This window comes from Salmo salar, chromosome ssa17, assembly GCF_905237065.1.
Source record: "Salmo salar chromosome ssa17, Ssal_v3.1, whole genome shotgun sequence".
Taxonomy (NCBI): Eukaryota; Metazoa; Chordata; class Actinopteri; order Salmoniformes; family Salmonidae; genus Salmo; species Salmo salar.
Window position 1 is genome coordinate 31,032,702 of NC_059458.1, and position 21,448 is coordinate 31,054,149.

The 21,448-nt window shown below is 43.1% G+C and overlaps 1 protein-coding gene across 1 annotated transcript; it reads left to right on the plus strand.

Moving 5' to 3' along the window:
• The first annotated feature begins 1,488 nt into the window (after positions 1–1,488).
• Positions 1,489–21,206, plus strand: LOC106593678 (cystathionine beta-synthase). The gene is made up of 15 exons (XM_045699414.1): positions 1,489–1,781; positions 5,061–5,372; positions 7,290–7,396; positions 8,216–8,350; positions 8,551–8,630; positions 8,753–8,957; positions 9,425–9,516; positions 10,179–10,304; positions 10,444–10,528; positions 10,743–10,848; positions 13,833–13,910; positions 16,861–16,995; positions 17,370–17,478; positions 17,638–17,722; positions 19,544–21,206. Exons 2-15 carry the CDS (start codon positions 5,068–5,070, stop codon positions 19,669–19,671), a joined length of 1,776 nt encoding a protein of 591 aa, XP_045555370.1. The 5' UTR covers positions 1,489–1,781; positions 5,061–5,067; the 3' UTR covers positions 19,672–21,206.
• The last annotated feature ends 242 nt before the right edge of the window (positions 21,207–21,448 follow it).

A 21,448-nucleotide genomic window follows, 5' to 3' on the forward strand; every position in this document is an offset into this window, starting at 1 on the left:
TTCTCTGCTGTGTCCTCTTTCATTGCTGCAGTTGGTTGGAGTTACAATCTAGCAGGGATAAGACTGGGTGAAAGGGTTTACTGCATAGGCCAGGGCTCTCCAACCCTGTTCTTGGAGCGATACCCTCCTGTAGGTTTTCGCTCCAACCCCAGTTGTAACTAACAGAATATCAACCTATAGGACGGTAGCGCTCCAGGAACAGGGTTGGAGAGCCCTGGCATAGGCAATGAGTTTAAGAAATCCCCTCTGCATTTACCACACGTTTGAATGTAATGTATACAGGGTTTCCCAAACTCGGTCCTGGGGCCCCATCTGGGTGCATGTTTTGGTTTTTATCCTAGCACTACACAGCTGGATGGAGTTTGGGCCTAATGTAGCCTAGTGGTTAGAGCGTTGGATTTGTAACTGAAAGGTTGCAAGATCGAATCCCTGAGCTGACAAGGTAAAAAAAACTGTCGCTCTGCACCTGAACAAGGCAGTTAACCCACTGTTCCTAGGCTGTCATTGAAAATAAGAATTTGTTCTTAACTGACTTGCCTAGGTCAAATAAACAAAGGTCAAATAAAAAAAGTCTGCTGGTTTTGGGGTTTTCCTTTCAATTAAGACCTAGACAACCAGGTGAGGGGCGTTCCTAATTAGTGACTTAATTCATCAATCAAGTACAAGGAAGGAGCGGAAACCCGCAGACACTTGGGCCTCTGTGGAATGAGTTTGACATGTAGGGTAAAGCTACTGTCACTGGGTGTGTAAGAGACGACCTTAGACCCACTGACGTCATGATTTGACCTCATATTTTTCAGAGAAACCCAGTTTTGAATGGAGCATTTGAACTTGGAAAAATACAAGGTCAAATCATGACGTAATTTGGAGCTCTAGAAAAAGGCCTGAGATCCAGAGTTGGATCGTTTTTTTCCAAGTTCTCAGTTATTTTGAATGCGCCACCAGTTGTCTTGAACGCACTAATAGTTAAGTGTGTCATGAGTTTAACAGTTGCCCCGTTCAAAAGAACTGGGAACTACTTCAGTCCTTTCAAAACAACTAGGATCTCGGTCGGGAAAAAAGGAGCGCCCACTGGGAAAAATCGTTTTCAATTGATCAACCTCGGGAACTCCAGCCTCTTTCTAGCGCTCCGACATGAAGATCACTGACGTCATGATTTGACCTCGTATTTTTCCGAGTACCCAGTTGTTTTGAACTCATGTTATGACCATCATGTACCCAAAAGTATCCATCCGGATTTTGTCTCATGGTTACGCAAGGATGAACAACTCCATGGAAATTACATTGGACAGCTATGACAACCAAGATCACCAGTTGGAAAAATACAATAAAGTCCTCAAAGAATAGACCTAAAAAAACGTCTTTACGACCATAAACCATGCGTGAAAGGCACGTTAACGCATTGAATGGCACATGGGATGAGCGAGTGGCGTATAGGTTCCGATGTTTCTGAAAATAACATTTGAAAAGGTTCTCTGCTTTTTGGAAATGAATATAAATAGATCCCTGTTAGACTTCTAAACGTTTTCGCCATGTACTGACTTGTTTCCCCCAACGTTTCACCAAATCTGTTTCACCAAATCTGCATCTCTCATTGGAGGAGGGACAGAAATAGACTCCCTCGCTGCAGCCAATCAAAGTGCGCCCTAAACATGCATTCTTCCCCAACGATTGGCCAACCTCCTCGCGCTGATAGTCCTCTTTATTATCTCACTGTTGTAAAAGTTTCTTTCTATTGCCGGAGGAAGATTCTTTACCTCTCCAGATCATCAGATACATAGGTAAGTTCAAACTGATCGATCACTTGCATGATGATGTTAGTGCTATTTTTTTATGCAATTTTTTTTTATGATGCCATGTTCCATTCATCGATATGAAGTTCTGTGTCCTTGTATAGTTTTATAATTATGCTGTACCTACTGAGTCATGGCAATCAAAATAATAGTAAAGAGGTGGGTATTACAAAGACAGTTCGTGTTTTAAACAAGCACATGGTTTATTTCCGGGGGTCCATAAACCCCCGACCATATGGCTCGCAGGGATCCAACGTTTGTTAAATTAACGTCAGATTTGACTTTTCGTAGTACAGTAGTTTAGGAGAATTAGGGTACATTTAGGAAACGGGTTTGGGTTAGCTAAAATGCACACACAAACATCTGCCTTTGACCCACCATATGGGACTATTTCTGGGTCCTACTGTCTATCATCAGTTACCTGAGTACAAGATCGCTTTGTGTTGAGAAATAAAGTTATAATTTGCACTATTGAATGAATTGACCTGTGAATCCTCCATCACATTTGTTGTCTCTTTCTGTTCTGGTGACTGAGGGCTGCAGGCAATGAATTTGAGCTGCACCCTTAGTTCATTTTGCCCACCACAATTTGCCATAGTTTAGTGCACTCTTGTGCCATGGCCCTGAGAGCTGACTAAACAAACATGTTTCTAGTATGGCCCTAAAAAGACTTTGCCCAATAATGCCTGTCATAACTATTCAGAGGCAGAGCCAATCTAGTCAGAGCTCGATTCCACAAAGCCTGATCTCTGCTCCACTCTGGTGGAGTCTTCAGAAACTTCCTTCACCATGGAGTTTAATCCGCTATGGGCTTGATGGCTCTGAATAGTTATGATAGAGGTTATTGGACATTGTCTTTTTAGGGCAGTTATATGTATTATTATGGGGTTGTAAATACTGTCCTTTTTGTTATTTACCCGTGTTTTTAGCCAGGCTATATATCATCGCAAACTATCTTTTAATTCCACTACTTTTTGGAATTCTGAAAGAAGAGATTTAAAAAAATAACATCCTTTTTGGTAGAAAGTATTGAGAATATCTGTTGAGAGAAGCTCCAAAGGCAGTTTATCTCATGTAGTAAAAGTGTTATAACCGGTGGGTTGGGTCTGGAGGGTGTCTGCTCAACTGGTTTGGTTACACACCCAAGGCCAGCTGTGACTTAACACAGCCCTCTGAACATTTCAGCCTCAACTCAGCCTCATTGCCACTCAGTGAACCTGTCTGCAAGGGGGATCAGATTGCAAATGAACTCACCCAAGGAACACTCAAACCTCTGCTCCCATATCTGCCGTAGCAGTAGTTAGACAGACGCTGTAACAGAAGTAGCATGACCAGCAGTAGTAGGTCCATTAAGAAATGCGCTGGCTCAGAGGGAACGTTTCCTTTGGTCTCTCTCTGTCTCCAACCATACCGTTGTTTTCCTAAGGACACAATGCTCTCCGGTGGGTTTATTGTGTGCTGGTCATTTGGTATCAAGCCACTCAGGCGAGGTTTGTGTCTTCAGTGCAGTTCAGAAAGAGGTCCATTTGAACAGCTGCTTGGAAGTGTACACTGCCTATTAGTATTAGACAGGGGCAACCAAATGGACTGAACTCTCTGTCTGGGAATCCAAAGAATTAGTACCATTTTAACACGTTAAGGACAGGACTAGGTCTTGTTAATATGTTAGGGACAGTATGTTGTCTTGTTAATACGTTAGGGACAGTATGTTGTCTTGTTAATATGTTAGGGACAGTATGTTGTCTTGTTAATACATTAGGGACAGTATGTTGTCTTGTTAATACATTAGGGACAGTATGTTGTCTTGTTAATACATTAGGGACAGTATGTTGTCTTGTTAATACATTAGGGACAGTATGTTGTCTTGTTAATACATTAGGGACAGTATGTTATCTTGTTAATACATTAGGGACAGTATGTTGTCTTGTTAATACATTAGGGACAGTATGTTGTCTTGTTAATACGTTAGGGACAGTATGTTGTCTTGTTAATATGTTAGGGACAGTATGTTGTCTTGTTAATACGTTAGGGACAGTATGTTGTCTTGTTAATACATTAGGGACAGTATGTTGTCTTGTTAATACGTTAGGGACAGTATGTTGTCTTGTTAATACGTTAGGGACAGTATGTTGTCTTGTTAATATGTTAGGGACAGTATGTTGTCTTGTTAATACGTTAGGGACAGTATGTTGTCTTGTTAATACATTAGGGACAGTATGTTGTCTTGTTAATACGTTAGGGACAGTATGTTGTCTTGTTAATACGTTAGGGACAGTATGTTGTCTTGTTAATACATTAGGGACAGTATGTTGTCTTGTTAATACATTAGGGACAGTATGTTGTCTTGTTAATACATTAGGGACAGTATGTTGTCTTGTTAATACATTAGGGACAGTATGTTGTATTGTTAATACATTAGGGACAGTATGTTGTCTTGTTAATACATTAGGGACAGTATGTTGTCTTTTTAATACATTAGGGACAGTATGTTGTCTTGTTAATACATTAGGGACAGTATGTTGTCTTGTTAATACATTAGGGACAGGACGTTGTCTTCTATAACCTTGGGTCTTTAGGCAAGACAAATTAGCTGGACACACAATTACCTCGTTAATGATTAGCCTTTCTGAACAAGGGACATTTCTTTCAATTGTAGCGCCTCACGCCTAGCAACTCTGGTATAGGAGGCAATTTCGCAATTGTCCTTTCGCATATTTTAAGTGATTGTTTTTTTCATTTATCTGAGGAAGTACACTGACTTAAACATCAAACGTGTTGCGGTACTGCGTCTGCCTGAGTAATTTGTAACTGAACGGTGGGGCTCCCAGTACCACTGTTCAGAGGGACATACAGCATGGTGGTGTCAGGTGTGCATGTTAATATGCACCTCACTAGGCCTCTCGGGCTCAAACGTTTTAGATTTTTTGTGTCATTTTTGTCAGGAATGTTCTTAATGGCTTCCTGACTGTAATTAGTTTGAAGTTGTCAGTCTGTCCAGCAGTGTGTAGTATGAGACAGACAGCAGCAGCAGCTCCTCGAATCCCTCAAACATTCTGAAGAGTGGCCTTCTGCTGCTCCTGTCCCTCAGACTGCTAGGTGGTGTTGAAACGTTGTCCCAAACCGCTGATACGGGGTCAGATCACTTATTGTCCCTCTAACGGTTACAATTAGGACTGGGGTAAGGGGAATCTGATCCTAGATCTGTGCTTACGAGCAGGACAGAGGCTCTGTACCATTTACTAGCCCATGTGCCATTTACCTTCCTAGGTGAGACATGCCTGCGGTCCCCTCCCTTAAAGACAGCAGCGTCCTGGGTCCTATCGGCCCTGTGTGCCCGCACGCTGCCAGGCTACGCGTCACCAACGGCAATGGGGATGCCAATGGATCCTCCAAGATCCAGGAAGGGCCGTTACAACTCCCAACCAAGGGGGGCGTCAGAGACAAGCTAGAGGTGGAGGACGTGACTGGAACCATCCAGGCGGTGGGGGAGAGGAAGTGGATCCGTCCCGACCTGCCCAGCCGGTGCACCTGGAGACTGGGGGGCAACCACGCCGACTCCCCCCACACCCATCCTCAACAGTAAGACTGGTAACCCTGAACAGTAAGACTGGTAACCCTGAACAGTAAGACTGGTAACCCTGAACAGTAAGACTGGTAACCCTGAACAGTAAGACTGGTAACCCTGAACAGTAAGACTGGTAACCCTCAACAGTAAGACTGGTAACCCTCAACAGTAAGACTGGTAACTAAACATTAACCCTCAACAGTAAGACTGGTAACCCTGAACAGTAAGACTGGTAACCCTCAACAGTAAGACTGGTAACCCTGAACAGTAAGACTGGTAACCCTCAACAGTAAGACTGGTAACCCTCAACAGTAAGACTGGTAACTAAACATTAACCCTCAACAGTAAGACTGGTAACCCTAACCCTGAACAGTAAGACTGGTAACCCTCAACAGTAAGACTGGTAACCCTAACCCTGAACAGTAAGACTGGTAACCCTCAATTGTAAGACTGGTAACCCTAACCCTGAACAGTAAGACTGGTAACCCTTAACATTAACCCTCAACAGTAAGACTGGTAACCCTAACCCTCAACAGTAAGACTGGTAACCCTCAACAGTAAGACTGGTAACCCTCAACAGTAAGACTGGTAACCCTCAACAGTTAGACTGGTAACCCCCAACAGTAAGACTGGTAACCCTAACCCTCAACAGTAAGACTGGTAACCCTAAACATTAACCCTCAACAGTAAGACTGGTAACCCTCAATAGTAACACTGGTAACAGTAAGACTGGTAACCCTCAACAATAAGACTGGTAACCCTCAACAGTAAGACTGGTAATCCTAACCCTCAACAGTTAGACTGGTAACCCTCAACAGTTAGACTGGTAATCCTAACCCTCAACAGTAAGACTGGTAACCCTCAACAGTAAGACTGGTAACCCTCAACAGTAAGACTGGTAACCCTAACCCTCAACAGTAAGACAGGTAACCCTCAACAGTGAGACTGGTAACCCTCAACAGTAAGACTGGTAACCCTCAACAGTTAGACTGGTAACCCCCAACAGTAAGACTGGTAACCCTAACCCTCAACAGTAAGACTGGTAACCCTAAACATTAACCCTCAACAGTAAGACTGGTAACCCTCAATAGTAACACTGGTAACAGTAAGACTGGTAACCCTCAACAATAAGACTGGTAACCCTCAACAGTAAGACTGGTAATCCTAACCCTCAACAGTTAGACTGGTAACCCTCAACAGTTAGACTGGTAATCCTAACCCTCAACAGTAAGACTGGTAACCCTCAACAGTAAGACTGGTAACCCTCAACAGTAAGACTGGTAACCCTAACCCTCAACAGTAAGACAGGTAACCCTCAACAGTGAGACTGGTAACCCTCAACAGTAAGACTGGTAACCCTCAACAGTAAGACTGGTAACCCTCAACAGTAAGACAGGTAACCCTCAACAGTAAGACCGGTAACCCTCAACAGTAAGACTGGTAACCCTCAACAGTAAGACTGGTAACCCTCAACAGTAAGACTGGTAACCCTCAACAGTAAGACTGGTAACCCTCAACAGTAAGACTGGTAACCCTCAACAGTAAGACAGGTAAGACTGGTAACCCTCAACAGTAAGACTGGTAACCCTCAACAGTAAGACTGATAACCCTCAACAGTAAGACTGGTAACCCTCAACAGTAAGACTGGTAACCCTCAACAGTAAGACTGGTAACCCTCAACAGTAAGACTGGTAACCCTCAACAGTAAGACTGGTAACCCTCAACAGTAAGACAGGTAAGACTGGTAACCCTCAACAGTAAGACTGGTAACCTTTTATGTTATTCCTTCCACCTGTCTCCTCCTTCTCTACTCATTTCCACTTTGTTCTATTAGACATCTTTTAGTCAGATTCATGTCAATGTGGTATGAGCATTGATCATTCATCAACGTCAATGAGTTAGTCAGTGACATCTAAACTCCCTTCTTCCAGGACCAAAGCTCCTAAAATCCTCACCGACATCCTCCGGAGGATCGGTGACACCCCGCTGGTGCGCATGAACAAGATCCCCAAGACCTTCGGCCTGAAGTGTGAAATCTGTGAGTTTATCAGGGAGTCTTTTCTCATTTCCCTTTTGAGATGAATGGAGAAACCTTAACTTGCTACATGGGTGTAAATGTTTCCCTCTCAATGTTTCAGCCTTGTTTGTCCACTTTTCTCACGGAGAGTTACCAATTTATCTGTGCCACCATGATATAACCTTTCCTTCACCCATTTATTCGTGCCACCATGATATAACCTGTCCTTGAACGTTGCCAGTTAGACATGGTCCAGAGAATACTGTTCAGACAGTATTCAAGGCTGTCTTCCCCCTCCACCTCTCTTTCTGTTGAGGTAGACATAGAACACAGGCAGTCAAAACCTTTTTCATTGGTCGGCTTAAGAAGTCATGTGAATTGGATTTACTTTGGGGCGTTTGTGTTCAGCTGACTTCTTTGTAGAATTCTTCATGCTTGACTCCATAATCCCATTTGGGATTTATTGACAGTTATATTGTATCCAATGTAACAGTTTAATTATATTGTTGGCTTCGGACTTTTGCACAGCAAATGGCCCCACTTGTGCTTCATACATTTTATGGTACAATGGAATAGCTCCAAAAGTGCAAACTCTAAACTAAATGAAATGAACATGTTTGACCCAGGTCTGGTTACATTATCAGATGTTTTCAGACAAGGTGGTATTTTAATTCAGAATGAAAAACATTTTCATCTCTGTGTGTGTGTGTGTGTGTGTGTGTGTGTGTGTGTGTGTGTGTGTGTGTGTGTGTGTGTGTGTGTGTGTGTGTGTGTGTGTGTGTGTGTGTGTGATCCAGTGTGATAATCCAGTGTGTACCATTCTGTTTTGTCTCTGTGCAGTGGCCAAGTGTGAGTACTTCAACGCGGGCGGCAGTGTGAAGGATAGGATCAGTCTGCGTATGGTGGAGGATGCAGAGAGGGCAGGACATCTCAAACCAGGAGACACTATCATAGAGCCCACCTCAGGGAATACAGGTAACTGTGTGTGTGTTACCTCAGTAAATGAATAGGAATGTGTCTCACTAGTAGTAGATTCACTGATTAATACCTGTGTGTGTGTGTGTGTGTGTGTGTGTGTGTGTGTGTGTGTGTGTGTGTGTGTGTGTGTGTGTGTGTGTGTGTGTGTGTGTGTGTGTGTGTGTGTGTGTGTGTGTGTGTGTGTGTGTGTGTGACAGGTATCGGTCTGGCCCTGGCTGCAGCTGTGAAGGGTTACCGCTGTATCATTGTCATGCCTGAGAAGATGAGCATGGAGAAGGTAAGACTGCTGTATGCTGCCTCATCAATCTCCCCTCTGGGAATTTGACAGGACCTATTTGATTGTGAAATCTGCACAAATGATCATGAAAACGCTGCCCGTCTGTGTTTGCATGCACCCAGGTGGATGTTTTGAGAGCCCTGGGCGCAGAGATCGTCCGTACGCCCACCAGCGCTCGTTTCGATTCACCAGAGTCTCACGTGGGCGTGGCTTGGCGTCTGAAGAACGAGATCCCCAACTCTCACATCCTGGACCAGTACCGTAACCCTAGTAACCCCCTGGCCCACTATGACACCACAGCAGAGGAGATACTGGAGCAGTGTGATGGTGAGACAGACTTCCTCTCGGCTCCCTCCCTCTATTCCTCCCTCTCTTGTTCTCTCTTTCCTTCTCTCTTGTCTTGCTGGCATTCTCTATCTCTCTCTCTCTCTCTCTCTTAAAATACTGTGATTGAAGAAAAATTGTTGAGAGATGAAGTTATTTAGAAATGTAAGTTCATTATTTCTACACACTTTCTACCTGGTTTAGGTTCAGACTGGAGTATTTTTTTCATAGAATAAGTAATAAAAAAAAATATATAAAAAACACTTCTTTTTTTACTCAGACACCCGCGACCCATTCAGAACCTCGTCGTCATCCACTAGCTGAGAATCGCTGTTAAACAAGCGTGTGTGTCTGAATAAGGTTTAACTGGTGGTTTTGGTCAACAGCAAAGCATTGTCTGAGCAGTTGTGTGGGCTTGTAGCCCTCACATATGAGCTAACCTGACACCCTCCACATCTGTGACCTGGCAGGGAAAGTGGACATGCTGGTGGCAAGCGCTGGCACAGGCGGCACCATCACTGGCATTGCCCGCAAACTGAAGGAGAGGTGCCCCAACATCAAGGTGAGTGAGCTCTGTCCACCTGGAATCAATTCCCATCCCCAGGTGCCATCTGACTAGGGTTGGGGACAGTTCAATTGAAATTCCTATTCAAGTATGGAAAGATCCGTACAAATAGAATCAGTCTCAACTTCAATCTTCACATTCACTACTTCAACATGACTGAATAGAAACGGTTCTGGTTCTGATCAGAGGCTATGGCTGTCCTTACTGGGTGTTAACTTGTGTCTTGTGTGGTGTGGGGTTCTGTCTGGTGTGGTTCTGTCTGGTCTGGTGTGGTTCTGTCTGGTGTGGTTCTGTCTGATCTGGTGTGGTTCTGTCTGATCTGGTGTGGTTCTGTCGGGTCTGGTGTGGTTCTGTCGGGTCTGGTGTGGTTCTGTCTGTGTCTGGTTCTGTCTGGTCTGGTGTGGTTCTGTCTGATCTGGTCTGGTTCTGTCTGGTCTGGTTCTGTCTGATCTGGTCTGGTTCTGTCTGATCTGGTGTGGTTCTGTCTGATCTGGTGTGGTTCTGTCTGATCTGGTCTGGTTCTGTCGGGTCTGGTCTGGTTCTGTCTGATCTGGTGTGGTTCTGTCGGGTCTGGTGTGGTTCTGTCTGATCTGGTGTGGTTCTGTCTGATCTGGTCTGGTTCTGTCGGGTCTGGTGTGGTTCTGTCTGTGTGTGGTCAGATCATCGGTGTGGACCCTGAAGGCTCCATCCTGGCTGAACCAGAGGAGTTGAACAAGACAGACAAGACCCAGTACGAGGTGGAGGGCATCGGATATGACTTCATCCCCACTGTACTGGACAGATCAGTGAGTCAGATGGACACACACACACACACACACACACACACACACACACACACACACACACACACACACACACACACACACACACACACACACACACACACACACACACACTACCTCACCAGTGTGTGTCTACCTGTAGGTGGTGGATAGCTGGTACAAGTCTAACGATGAGGAGTCCTTCAACATGTCCCGTATGCTGGTCAGAGACGAGGGCTTGCTGTGTGGTACGTTTGTCACCGTTCTGTCTCTCTGTCATTCATCTCACTGTCACCAGTGTGGACTCTATGGCCGTGTTCTCCAGGGACTGGGATATCTGCACATTCCCACTTCAATAAAGAGCACCTAGAACGCCACCTATGACATGTTCTGATTTGTGGGTTGACCTGCCCACGAGTCATCATGCCAACCAGTGTGCCCGTCTCTTGTCCCCTGTGCCAGGTGGCAGCTCGGGCACGGCCATGGCAGCGGCGGTGAGGGTGGCCAAGGACCTGAAGGAGGGCCAGCGATGTGTGGTCATCCTGCCAGACTCCATCCGCAACTACATGTGAGGAACCAGGGTCTAGAATATACTGTTATATTATGACTGTAATGTACTGTAGTCCTATAGTGAATCTAATGATCTGTCAGCGTTTACCTTAGCCTGACCCCTTGTGGCCATGTCTGAATATTGCAGCTGTTGCCTGATGTGGTTATCGCTGATTCATGACCCCCTCTTTAATCTGAACCATTAACAGCTGTTCCTAGTGGATGAAGTAACTAACAACCCTTCTCTTTAATCTGAACCATTAACAGCTGTTCCTAGTGGATGAAGTAACTAACAACCCTTCTCTTTAATCTGAACCATTAACAGCTGTTCCTAGTGGATGAAGTAACTAACAACCCTTCTCTTTAATCTGAACCATTAACAGCTGTTCCTAGTGGATGAAGTAACTAACAACCCTTCTCTTTAATCTGAACCATTAACAGCTGTTCCTAGTGGATGAAGTAACTAACAACCCTTCTCTTTAATCTGAACCATTAACAGCTGTTCCTAGTGGATGAAGTAACTAACAACCCTTCTCTTTAATCTGAACCATTAACAGCTGTTCCTAGTGGATGAAGTAACCAACAACAACTCTTCTCTTTAATCTGAACCATTAACAGCTGTTCCTAGTGGATGAAGTAACTAACAACCCTTCTCTTTAATCTGAACCATTAACAGCTGTTCCTAGTGGATGAAGTAACTAACAACCCTTCTCTTTAATCTGAACCATTAACAGCTGTTCCTAGTGGATGAAGTAACTAACAACCCTTCTCTTTAATCTGAACCATTAACAGCTGTTCCTAGTGGATGAAGTAACTAACAACCCTTCTCTTTAATCTGAACCATTAACAGCTGTTCCTAGTGGATGAAGTAACTAACAACCCTTCTCTTTAATCTGAACCATTAACAGCTGTTCCTAGTGGATGAAGTAACCAACAACAACTCTTCTCTTTAATCTGAACCATTAACAGCTGTTCCTAGTGGATGAAGTAACTAACAACCCTTCTCTTTAATCTGAACCATTAACAGCTGTTCCTAGTGGATGAAGTAACTAACAACCCTTCTCTTTAATCTGAACCATTAACAGCTGTTCCTAGAGGATGAAGTAACTAACAACCCTTCTCTTTAATCTGAACCATTAACAGCTGTTCCTAGAGGATGAAGTAACTAACAACCCTTCTCTTTAATCTGAACCATTAACAGCTGTTCCTAGAGGATGAAGTAACTAACAACCCTTCTCTTTAATCTGAACCATTAACAGCTGTTCCTAGTGGATGAAGTAACTAACAACCCTTCTCTTTAATCTGAACCATTAACAGCTGTTCCTAGTGGATGAAGTAACTAACAACCCTTCTCTTTAATCTGAACCATTAACAGCTGTTCCTAGAGGATGAAGTAACTAACAACCCTTCTCTTTAATCTGAACCATTAACAGCTGTTCCTAGAGGATGAAGTAACTAACAACCCTTCTCTTTAATCTGAACCATTAACAGCTGTTCCTAGAGGATGAAGTAACTAACAACCCTTCTCTTTAATCTGAACCATTAACAGCTGTTCCTAGTGGATGAAGTAACTAACAACCCTTCTCTTTAATCTGAACCATTAACAGCTGTTCCTAGTGGATGAAGTAAATAACAACCCTTCTCTTTAATCTGAACCATTAACAGCTGTTCCTAGAGGATGAAGTAACTAACAACCCTTCTCTTTAATCTGAACCATTAACAGCTGTTCCTAGAGGATGAAGTAACTAACAACCCTTCTCTTTAATCTGAACCATTAACAGCTGTTCCTAGTGGATGAAGTAACTAACAACCCTTCTCTTTAATCTGAACCATTAACAGCTGTTCCTAGAGGATGAAGTAACTAACAACCCTTCTCTTTAATCTGAACCATTAACAGCTGTTCCCAGAGGATGAAGTAACTAACAACCCTTCTCTTTAATCTGAACCATTAACAGCTGTTCCTAGAGGATGAAGTAACTAACAACCCTTCTCTTTAATCTGAACCATTAACAGCTGTTCCTAGTGGATGAAGTAACTAACAACCCTTCTCTTTAATCTGAACCATTAACAGCTGTTCCTAGTGGATGAAGTAACTAACAACCCTTCTCTTTAATCTGAACCATTAACAGCTGTTCCTAGTGGATGAAGTAAATAACAACCCTTCTCTTTAATCTGAACCATTAACAGCTGTTCCTAGAGGATGAAGTAACTAACAACCCTTCTCTTTAATCTGAACCATTAACAGCTGTTCCCAGAGGATGAAGTAACTAACAACCCTTCTCTTTAATCTGAACCATTAACAGCTGTTCCTAGTGGATGAAGTAACCAACAACGACTCTTCTCTTTAATCTGAACCATTAACAGCTGTTCCTAGTGGATGAAGTAACTAACAACCCTTCTCTTTAATCTGAACCATTAACAGCTGTTCCTAGTGGATGAAGTAACCAACAACGACTCTTCTCTTTAATCTGAACCATTAACAGCTGTTCCTAGAGGATGAAGTAACTAACAACCCTTCTCTTTAATCTGAACCATTAACAGCTGTTCCTAGTGGATGAAGTAACCAACAACGACTCTTCTCTTTAATCTGAACCATTAACAGCTGTTCCTAGTGGATGAAGTAACTAACAACCCTTCTCTTTAATCTGAACCATTAACAGCTGTTCCTAGTGGATGAAGTAACCAACAACAACTCTTCTCTTTAATCTGAACCATTAACAGCTGTTCCTAGTGGATGAAGTAACCAACAACCCTTCTCTTTAATCTGAACCATTAACAGCTGTTCCTAGTGGATGAAGTAACTAACAACCCTTCACTTTAATCTGAACCATTAACAGCTGTTCCTAGTGGATGAAGTAACTAACAACCCTTCTCTTTAATCTGAACCATTAACAGCTGTTACTAGTGGATGAAGTAACCAACAACCCTTCTCTTTAATCTGAACCATTAACAGCTGTTCCTAGAGGATGAAGTAACCAACAACGACTCTTCTCTTTTTTTCAGGACCAAGTTCCTGAGTGACAAGTGGATGTTCCAGAAAGGCTTCCTGAAGGAGTCAGACATCATGGTAAACAAACCCTGGTAGGTCTGAACAAACCCTGCCGGGTCTGTGTCTCCGAATAAACCCTGGTGGGTCTGTGTCTCTGAACAAACCCTGGTGGGTCTGTGTCTCTGAACAAACCCTGGTGGGTCTGTGTCTCTGAACAAACCCTGGTGAGTCTGTGTCTCTGAACAAACCCTGGTGGGTCTGTGTCTCTGAACAAACCCTGGTGAGTCTGTGTCTCTGAACAAACCCTGGTGGGTCTGTGTCTCTGAACAAACCCTGGTGGGTCTGTGGGTCTGAACAAATCCTGGTGGGTCTGTGTCTCTGAACAAACCCTGGTGAGTCTGTGTCTCTGAACAAACCCTGGTGGGTCTGTGTCTCTGAACAAACCCTGGTGGGTCTGTGGGTCTGAACAAATCCTGGTGGGTCTGTGTCTCTGAACAAACCCTGGTGGGTCTGTGTCTCTGAACAAACCCTGGTGGGTCTGTGGGTCTGAACAAACCCTGGTGGGTCTGTGTTTCTGAACAAACCCTGGTGGGTCTGTGTCTCTAAATAAATATTGGTGGGTCTGAATAAACCCTGGTGGGTCTGTGTCTCTAAATAAATATTGGTGGGTCTGAATAAACCCTGGTGGGTCTGTGTCTCTAAATACATATTGTTGGGTCTGAATAAACCCTGGTGGGTCTGTGTCTCTAAATAAATCCTGGTGGGTCTGAATAAACCCTGGTGGGTCTGTGTCTCTAAATAAATATTGGTGGGTCTGAATAAACCCTGGTGGGTCTGTGTCTCTAAATAAATATTGTTGGGTCTGAATAAACCCTGGTGGGTCTGTGTCTCTAAATAAATCCTGGTGGGTCTGAATAAACCCTGGTGGGTCTGTGTCTCTAAATAAATATTGGTGGGTCTGAATAAACCCTGGTGGGTCTGTGTCTTTAAATAAATCCTGGTGGGTCTGAAATGACCAGTCTATAATTTTAATGGTAGGTTTATTTGAAAAGTGAGAGACAGAATAACAACAAAAATATCCAGAAAAACGCATGTCAAAAATGTTATAAATTGATTTGCATTTTAATGAGGGAAATAAGTATTTGACCCCCTCTCAATCAGAAAAATGTCTGGCTCCCAGGTGTCTTTTATACAGGTAACGAGCTGAGATTAGGAGCACACTCTTAAAGGGAGTGCTCCTAACCGCAGCTTGTTACCTGTAAAAAAGACACTTGTCAAAAGAAGCAATCAATCAATCAGATTCCAAACTCTCCACCATGGCCAAGACCAAAGAGCTCTCCAAGGATGTCAGGGACAAGATTGTAGACCTACACAAGGCTGGAATGGGCTACAAGACCATCACCAAGCAGCTTGGTGAGAAGGTGACAACATTTGGTGCGATTATTCGCAAATGGAAGAAACACAAAAGAACTGTCAATATCCCTCGGCCTGGGGCTCCATGCAAGATCTCACCTCGTGGAGTTGCAATGATCATGAGAACGGTGAGGAATCAGCCCAGAACTACACGGGAGGATCTTGTCAATGATCTCAAGGCAGCTGGGACCATAGTCACCAAGAAAACAATTGGTAACACACTACGCCGTGAAGTACTGAAATCCTGCAGCGCCCGCAAGGTCCCCCTGCTCAAGAATACATATACATGCCCGTCTGAAGTTTGCCAATGAACATCTGAATGACTCAGAGGACAATTGGTGAAAGTGTTGTGGTCAGATGAGACCAAAATGGAGCTCTTTGGCATCAACTCAACTCGCCGTGTTTGGAGGAGGAGGAATGCTGCCTATGACCCCAAGAACACCATCTCCACCGTCAAACATGGAGATGGAAACATTATGCTTTGGGGGTGTTTTTCTGCTAAGGGGACAGGACAACTTCACCGCATCAAAGGGATGATGGACGGGGCCATGTACCGTCAAATCTTGGGTGAGAACCTCCTTCCCTCAGCCAGGGCATTGAAAATGGGTCGTGGATGGGTATTCCAGCATGACAATGACCCAAAACACACGGCCAAGGCAACAAAGGAGTGGCTCAAGAAGAAGCACATTAAGGTCCTGGAGTGGCCTAGCCAGTCTCCAGACCTTAATCCCATAGAAAATCTGTGGAGTGAGCTGAAGGTCCGAGTTGCCAAACGTCAGCCTCGAAACCTTAATGACTTGGAGAAGATCTGCAAAGAGGAGTGGGACAAAATCCCTCCTGAGATGTGTGCAAACCTGGTGGCCAACTACAAGAAACGTCTGACCTCTGTGATTGCCATCAAGGGTTTTGCCACCAAGTACTAAGTCATGTTTTGCAGAGGGGTCAAATACTTATTTCCCTCATTAAAATGCAAATCATTTTATAACATTTTTGACATGTGTTTTTCTGGATTTTTTTTGTTGTTATTCTGTCTCTCACTGTTCAAATAAACCTACCATTAAAATTATAGACTGGTCATTTCTTTGTAAGTGGGCAAACGTACAAAATCAGCAGGGGATCAAATACTTTTTCCCCCCACTGTATGTCTATGTCTCTGAGCATGTCTTCATCTAGTGCTCCATTGTCTATTTGTTTGTAGTTTTCTCTTAAAAGTGCAATATGAAGCTCAATGGGCGACCTGACCGAACTCACATAGAAATGTGAGTTATAGATCTGTCATTCTAATTGGAAGCAAGTCTAAGAAGTAGTAGATCCGTTCTATGTGCTATTTCTGTGCTTCCTGTCCTTAAGTGTAGTTTTGCGTCTTTTTACTTTCGGTTTGGTACCACAGCTTTAAACAGTTAAATACTATATATTTTGTTAATTGAAAATATGTTTCACAGCGGTTTAGATGGTACAATGATTTTGCACATTGCTTGTTTTGTCACAAACTGATATCAGGCGTATATTGTAGAATTTTATCAACCAGGCAATTGTGGGGTGATTTCTGTATATTGTGCCTTGTATTTTGTTTTTATTTATTTAATTGATTGTCTATTTCTCTCTCTCTCTCGCTCTCTCCCTCCCCAGGTGGTGGAACCTGAAGCTGCAGGGGTTGAACCTCTCTGCCCCTCTGACCGTCCTGCCCACGGTCAGCTGTCAGAAGACCATCAAGATCCTGAAGGAGAAAGGCTTTGACCAGGCCCCTGTAGTGGACGAGGCTGGGTGGGTGTCCTCCTTCACTGTCTCATCTCCTGCCTCTTTCATTAACCAGCGGCTGTATCCCAAATGGCACCCTATTCCCTTCATAGGGCACTAATGTTGACCATTTAGGGAATATGTTGCCATTTGGGACATATCCATTATCTTTGTGTCGCTTACTAGTTCATGATGAAGAAATTAAATTATTGTAGAGAATCTGAAGATATCTTCCATTGAAATAACCCTGGAATTCAATTCATTAGTATTGTTGATTTGTAAATGTTGTAAACCCATGTTTCACTTCTGGACACTGACCATCTGATTCAAGTAATTCAACTGTTCTGGGTTAGTGTTGTTCTGCTGCTAAAATAACAGTGTGTGTGTGTGTGAGTGTGTAGGCTGGTCCTAGGAATGGTTACTTTGGGGAACATGCTGGCCTCTGTGCTGGCTGGGAAGATTAAACACTCAGACCCAGTCAACAAGGTGATCTACAACCAGTTCAAACAGGTCAGTCGTGTTCACACGTGTTCGCAAGCACACACTTTTTCTGTAAGTATTGTAAATAGGTTTCACACACACTGAAACCACCAATGTTTGTTTATATGATGAAACGGTCCTCTCTATCTTACGTCTGACTGATAACCTCCCGTCTCATCTAATTCCCAGATCCGTTTGACTGATAACCTGGGGAAGCTGTCTCGTATCCTGGAGACGGACCATTTTGCCCTGGTGGTACACGAACAGATCCAATGTAAGTCTTTCTGCCTGCTATAATGGTGGAGAACATGTTGCGATAAGAGGAGTGAAGGTTCATTGACCTTTTCTGAGGGCAGTAACAAGGTGGTAAGGTGGCTGGTTTGAACCCATTATAAACCAGCCTGGTTTAATGTCTGCTGTGTGCATGTAACTGGTATACAGTGCATTCGGAAAGTATTCAGACCTCTTGACTTTTTCCACATTTTGTTACGTTACAACCTTATTCTAAAATGGATTAAATAAATAAAAGTTCTCATCAATCTACACACTATCTCATAATGACTGAAAACTGAAAACCGGTTTCAAGAAATTTTAGCACATTTATACATTTTTTTAAAAATACCTTATTTACATAAGTATTTAGAACCTTTGCTATGAGACTCGAAATTGAGCACAGGTCCATCCTGTTTCCATTGATCATCTTTGAGATGTTCTACAACTTGATTGGAGTCCACATGATTTGGAATGACACACATCTGTCTCTATGTAAGGTCCCACAGTTGACAGTGCACATCAGAGCAAAATCCAAGCCATGAGGTTGAAGGAATTGTCCGTAGAGCTCTGAGACAGGATTGTGTCGAGGCACAGATCTGGGTAAGGCTACCAAAAAATGTCTGCACCATTCTTAAATGGAAGAAGTTTGGAACCACCAAGACTCTTCTAGAGCTGGCCGCACGGCTAAACTGAGCCTTGCCAGGGAGATAACCAAGAACCTGATGGTCACTCTAACAGAGCTCCAGAGTTACTCTGTGGAAATGGGAGAACCTTCCAGAAGGACAGCCATCTCTGCAGCACTCCACCAATCAGGCCTTTATGGTAGAGTGGCCAGACGGAAGCCACTCTTCAGTAAAAGGCACGTGACAGCCCGCTTGGAGTTTGCGAAACAAGATTCTCTGGTCTGATGAAACCAAGGTTGAACTCTTTGGCCTGAATGCCAAGTGACACGTCTGGAGGAAACCTGGCACCATCCCTAAGGTGAAGCATGGTGGTGGCAGCATCATGCTGTGGGGATGTTTTTCAGCGCAGGGACTGGGATCGAGAGAAAGATGAACGGCGCAAAGTACACAGAGATCCTTGATGAAAACCTGCTCCAGAGCGTTCAGGACCTCGGACTGGGGCGAAGGTTCACCTTCCAACAGGACAACGACCCTAAGCACACAGCCAAGACAATGCAGGAGTAGCTTCCAGACAAGTCTAAGAATGTCCTCAAGTGGCCCAGCCACAGCCCGGACTTGAACCCGATTGAACATCTCTGGAGAGACCTGAAAATAGCTTTGCAGCGATGCTCCCCATCAAACCTGACAGAGCTTGAGAGGATCTGTAGAGAAGAATGGGAGAAACTCCCCAAATACAGGTGTGCCAAGCTTGTAGCGTCATACCCAAGAAGACTCAAGGCTGTAATCACTGCCAAAGGTGTTTCAACAAAGTATTTAGGGAAGGGTCTGAATATTTAAAGGGTCTGAATATTTATGTAAATGTGATTAAAAAAATAAATAAACATTCTTAGCAAACATTTCTAAAAACCCTGTTTTTGCTTTGTCATTATGAGGTAATGTGTGTAGATTGATTAGGGGGAAAAAAACGATTTAATCAATTTTAGAATAAGGCTGTAACGTAACAAAATGTGGAAAAAGTCAAGGAGTCTGAGTATTTTACGAATGTACTGTATGTGCCAGTCTCAAAGTCCTCAGTTGTTTGGTCCCAACATTGATTTGGGCCTGCAACCAACCATAACCCCACCCTCCCCTGGTCCAATGAAGGCTGTAGGAGGGAGCTAATGCCCCCCTCTCTATCCTTCCCTCTCTCCTACTCTCAGACTTGACGGACGGCTCCCCCAGCCTGAAGCAGATGGTGTTTGGTGTGGTGACGGCCATCGACCTGCTCAACTTCGTCACAGCCAGGGAGAAGAGGGAGGGGTCCTTCTCTGAGTGCAGTGACCTGTGACCTTGTCCCTGTGACGGCTGGGTCATGTGCGCACAAACACCTCGTGTACACACACCTCATGTACACACACATGGAACACATTAATTTACACACACAGCTCACGACCATACACAAACACACTGTGATATTAATGACAATATAAAGAATATGAGGTCGTATGAACTTGATTGGTGGACAAACTGCTGTTGCTGCTTTCTCATGACATGTGAGTCATTTAGCAGATGCTCTTATCCAGAGCGACTTACAGATAGCGAGTACATACATTTTCATACTGTTCCCCCCCAACTGGTCCCCCGTGGGAATCCAGCCCACAACCCTAGTGTTGCAAACACAATGCGTTCATATGAAAGTCTTAAATCTTTGCTATATTTTGCTAGCTTGATCATAGAATGTAGACACTGTCTACAGAGGGAATTGCCATGTTGCTCTGTAATGTTTATTCAAATGATCAGACTGTACACCTTTCCATGTACTGAATCAATAATTGTGAAACCAATCTTTACTGAAAAAAAAACAGTTTTAATTGTGAAAACATCAATCAACGCATTTCAACGCTATGCATAATGACAAATAAGTATTTTACTGTGATTGTATTCAATTAAAACAAGTAGCTTCTTAGCAAAGAGCAATTTCTCAAGCAAGACTTTAGCTAGGACAGTGGGTGTGGTCTGAGTGGGGAGGGGAAAACTCAAAACTAGCTGTTATTGGAAGAGAGGATTGGAACATTTTGCTGTTGGTCTATTAAAAAATGTATCGCATGATGTCATCATGGAAAGTCAAACCTGCTGATTAGAAGGTCCTGTGTAGATTGCATTTTCAACCAGCAACTATCAGGAAATAACACTAATCAAATTTCTTCACATTTTTACAGTGTTAGTTTCATCAGCTGTATGATATAAAACACAGGAAAAACTGCATTTTCAGTTTTTCCTGTGTTTATATGCTGTCGCAACAAAACAGGCTGGAATTTCAGGCGGTCTTTTCAAACAGCTCTTACACTAAAAGGGCATCGTAATTTTCGAAATTTAAATTTGAGTTATTTAGCAGACGCTCCTATCCGAGTGATTTACAGTTATGAGTGCATACTTTTTCAATCAATCTAATGTATTTATAAAGCTCTTTTTATATCTGTAGATGTCACACAGTCCTTATACAAAAAACTCATAGAGCAAGCAATGCAGATGTAGAACATATGAATTGTACCGTACTCTTCAACGTCATGCTTAATGAAAAATCTGAGGTTTTGTTCTGGAATGGTCAAATATGTCTAGCTAGTAGCGACCAAAATATCATTTTTTACAAATATGTCCTGCTAGTAAGTACCAAAATAGCCTTTTTGACAAGATCATATGAAATGAAATAGTATGATTGATATGCCAGTATAATACAAGGTCAGAGATCATTTGGAGTGCCAACAATGTTTTTGCTTTTCACTTTGGATGTATCAGAGTAAAAAGTGTTATCGGGATTTGTGTACTATAAAATCACTTTATAATCTAATGAAAAATAAAGTTGTTAAAACATCTCTGAATTTATATTTGCTATGCAATCATTTTATTTGTGTGTATAATGTGTATAGTGAAAATGCATGAGCTTTTAATAGTAGTTTGAGATTCTAATTATGTTGACCCTAAGCCATTACCTGTTTAACATGTACAAAGTGGCTGCGTGGCCGAATTCTCTGGACATCACTTCTCGATAGTTAAACAACCGAACCTTCTGTGATAAAATGTATAGCCGAGCTGTGCATATAAATAACAGAATCAGCAGTTATACC

Coding starts and splice junctions, on each gene's coding strand:
- LOC106593678 (XM_045699414.1), top strand. CDS start 5,068: ATGCCTGCGGTCCCCTCCCTTAAAGACAGCAGCGTCCTGGGTCCTATC. Junction 7,397..8,215: donor CGGCCTGAAGTGTGAAATCT/GTGAGTTTATCA, acceptor GTCTCTGTGCAG/TGGCCAAGTGTGAGTACTTC. Junction 10,849..13,832: donor GACTCCATCCGCAACTACAT/GTGAGGAACCAG, acceptor TCTTTTTTTCAG/GACCAAGTTCCTGAGTGACA.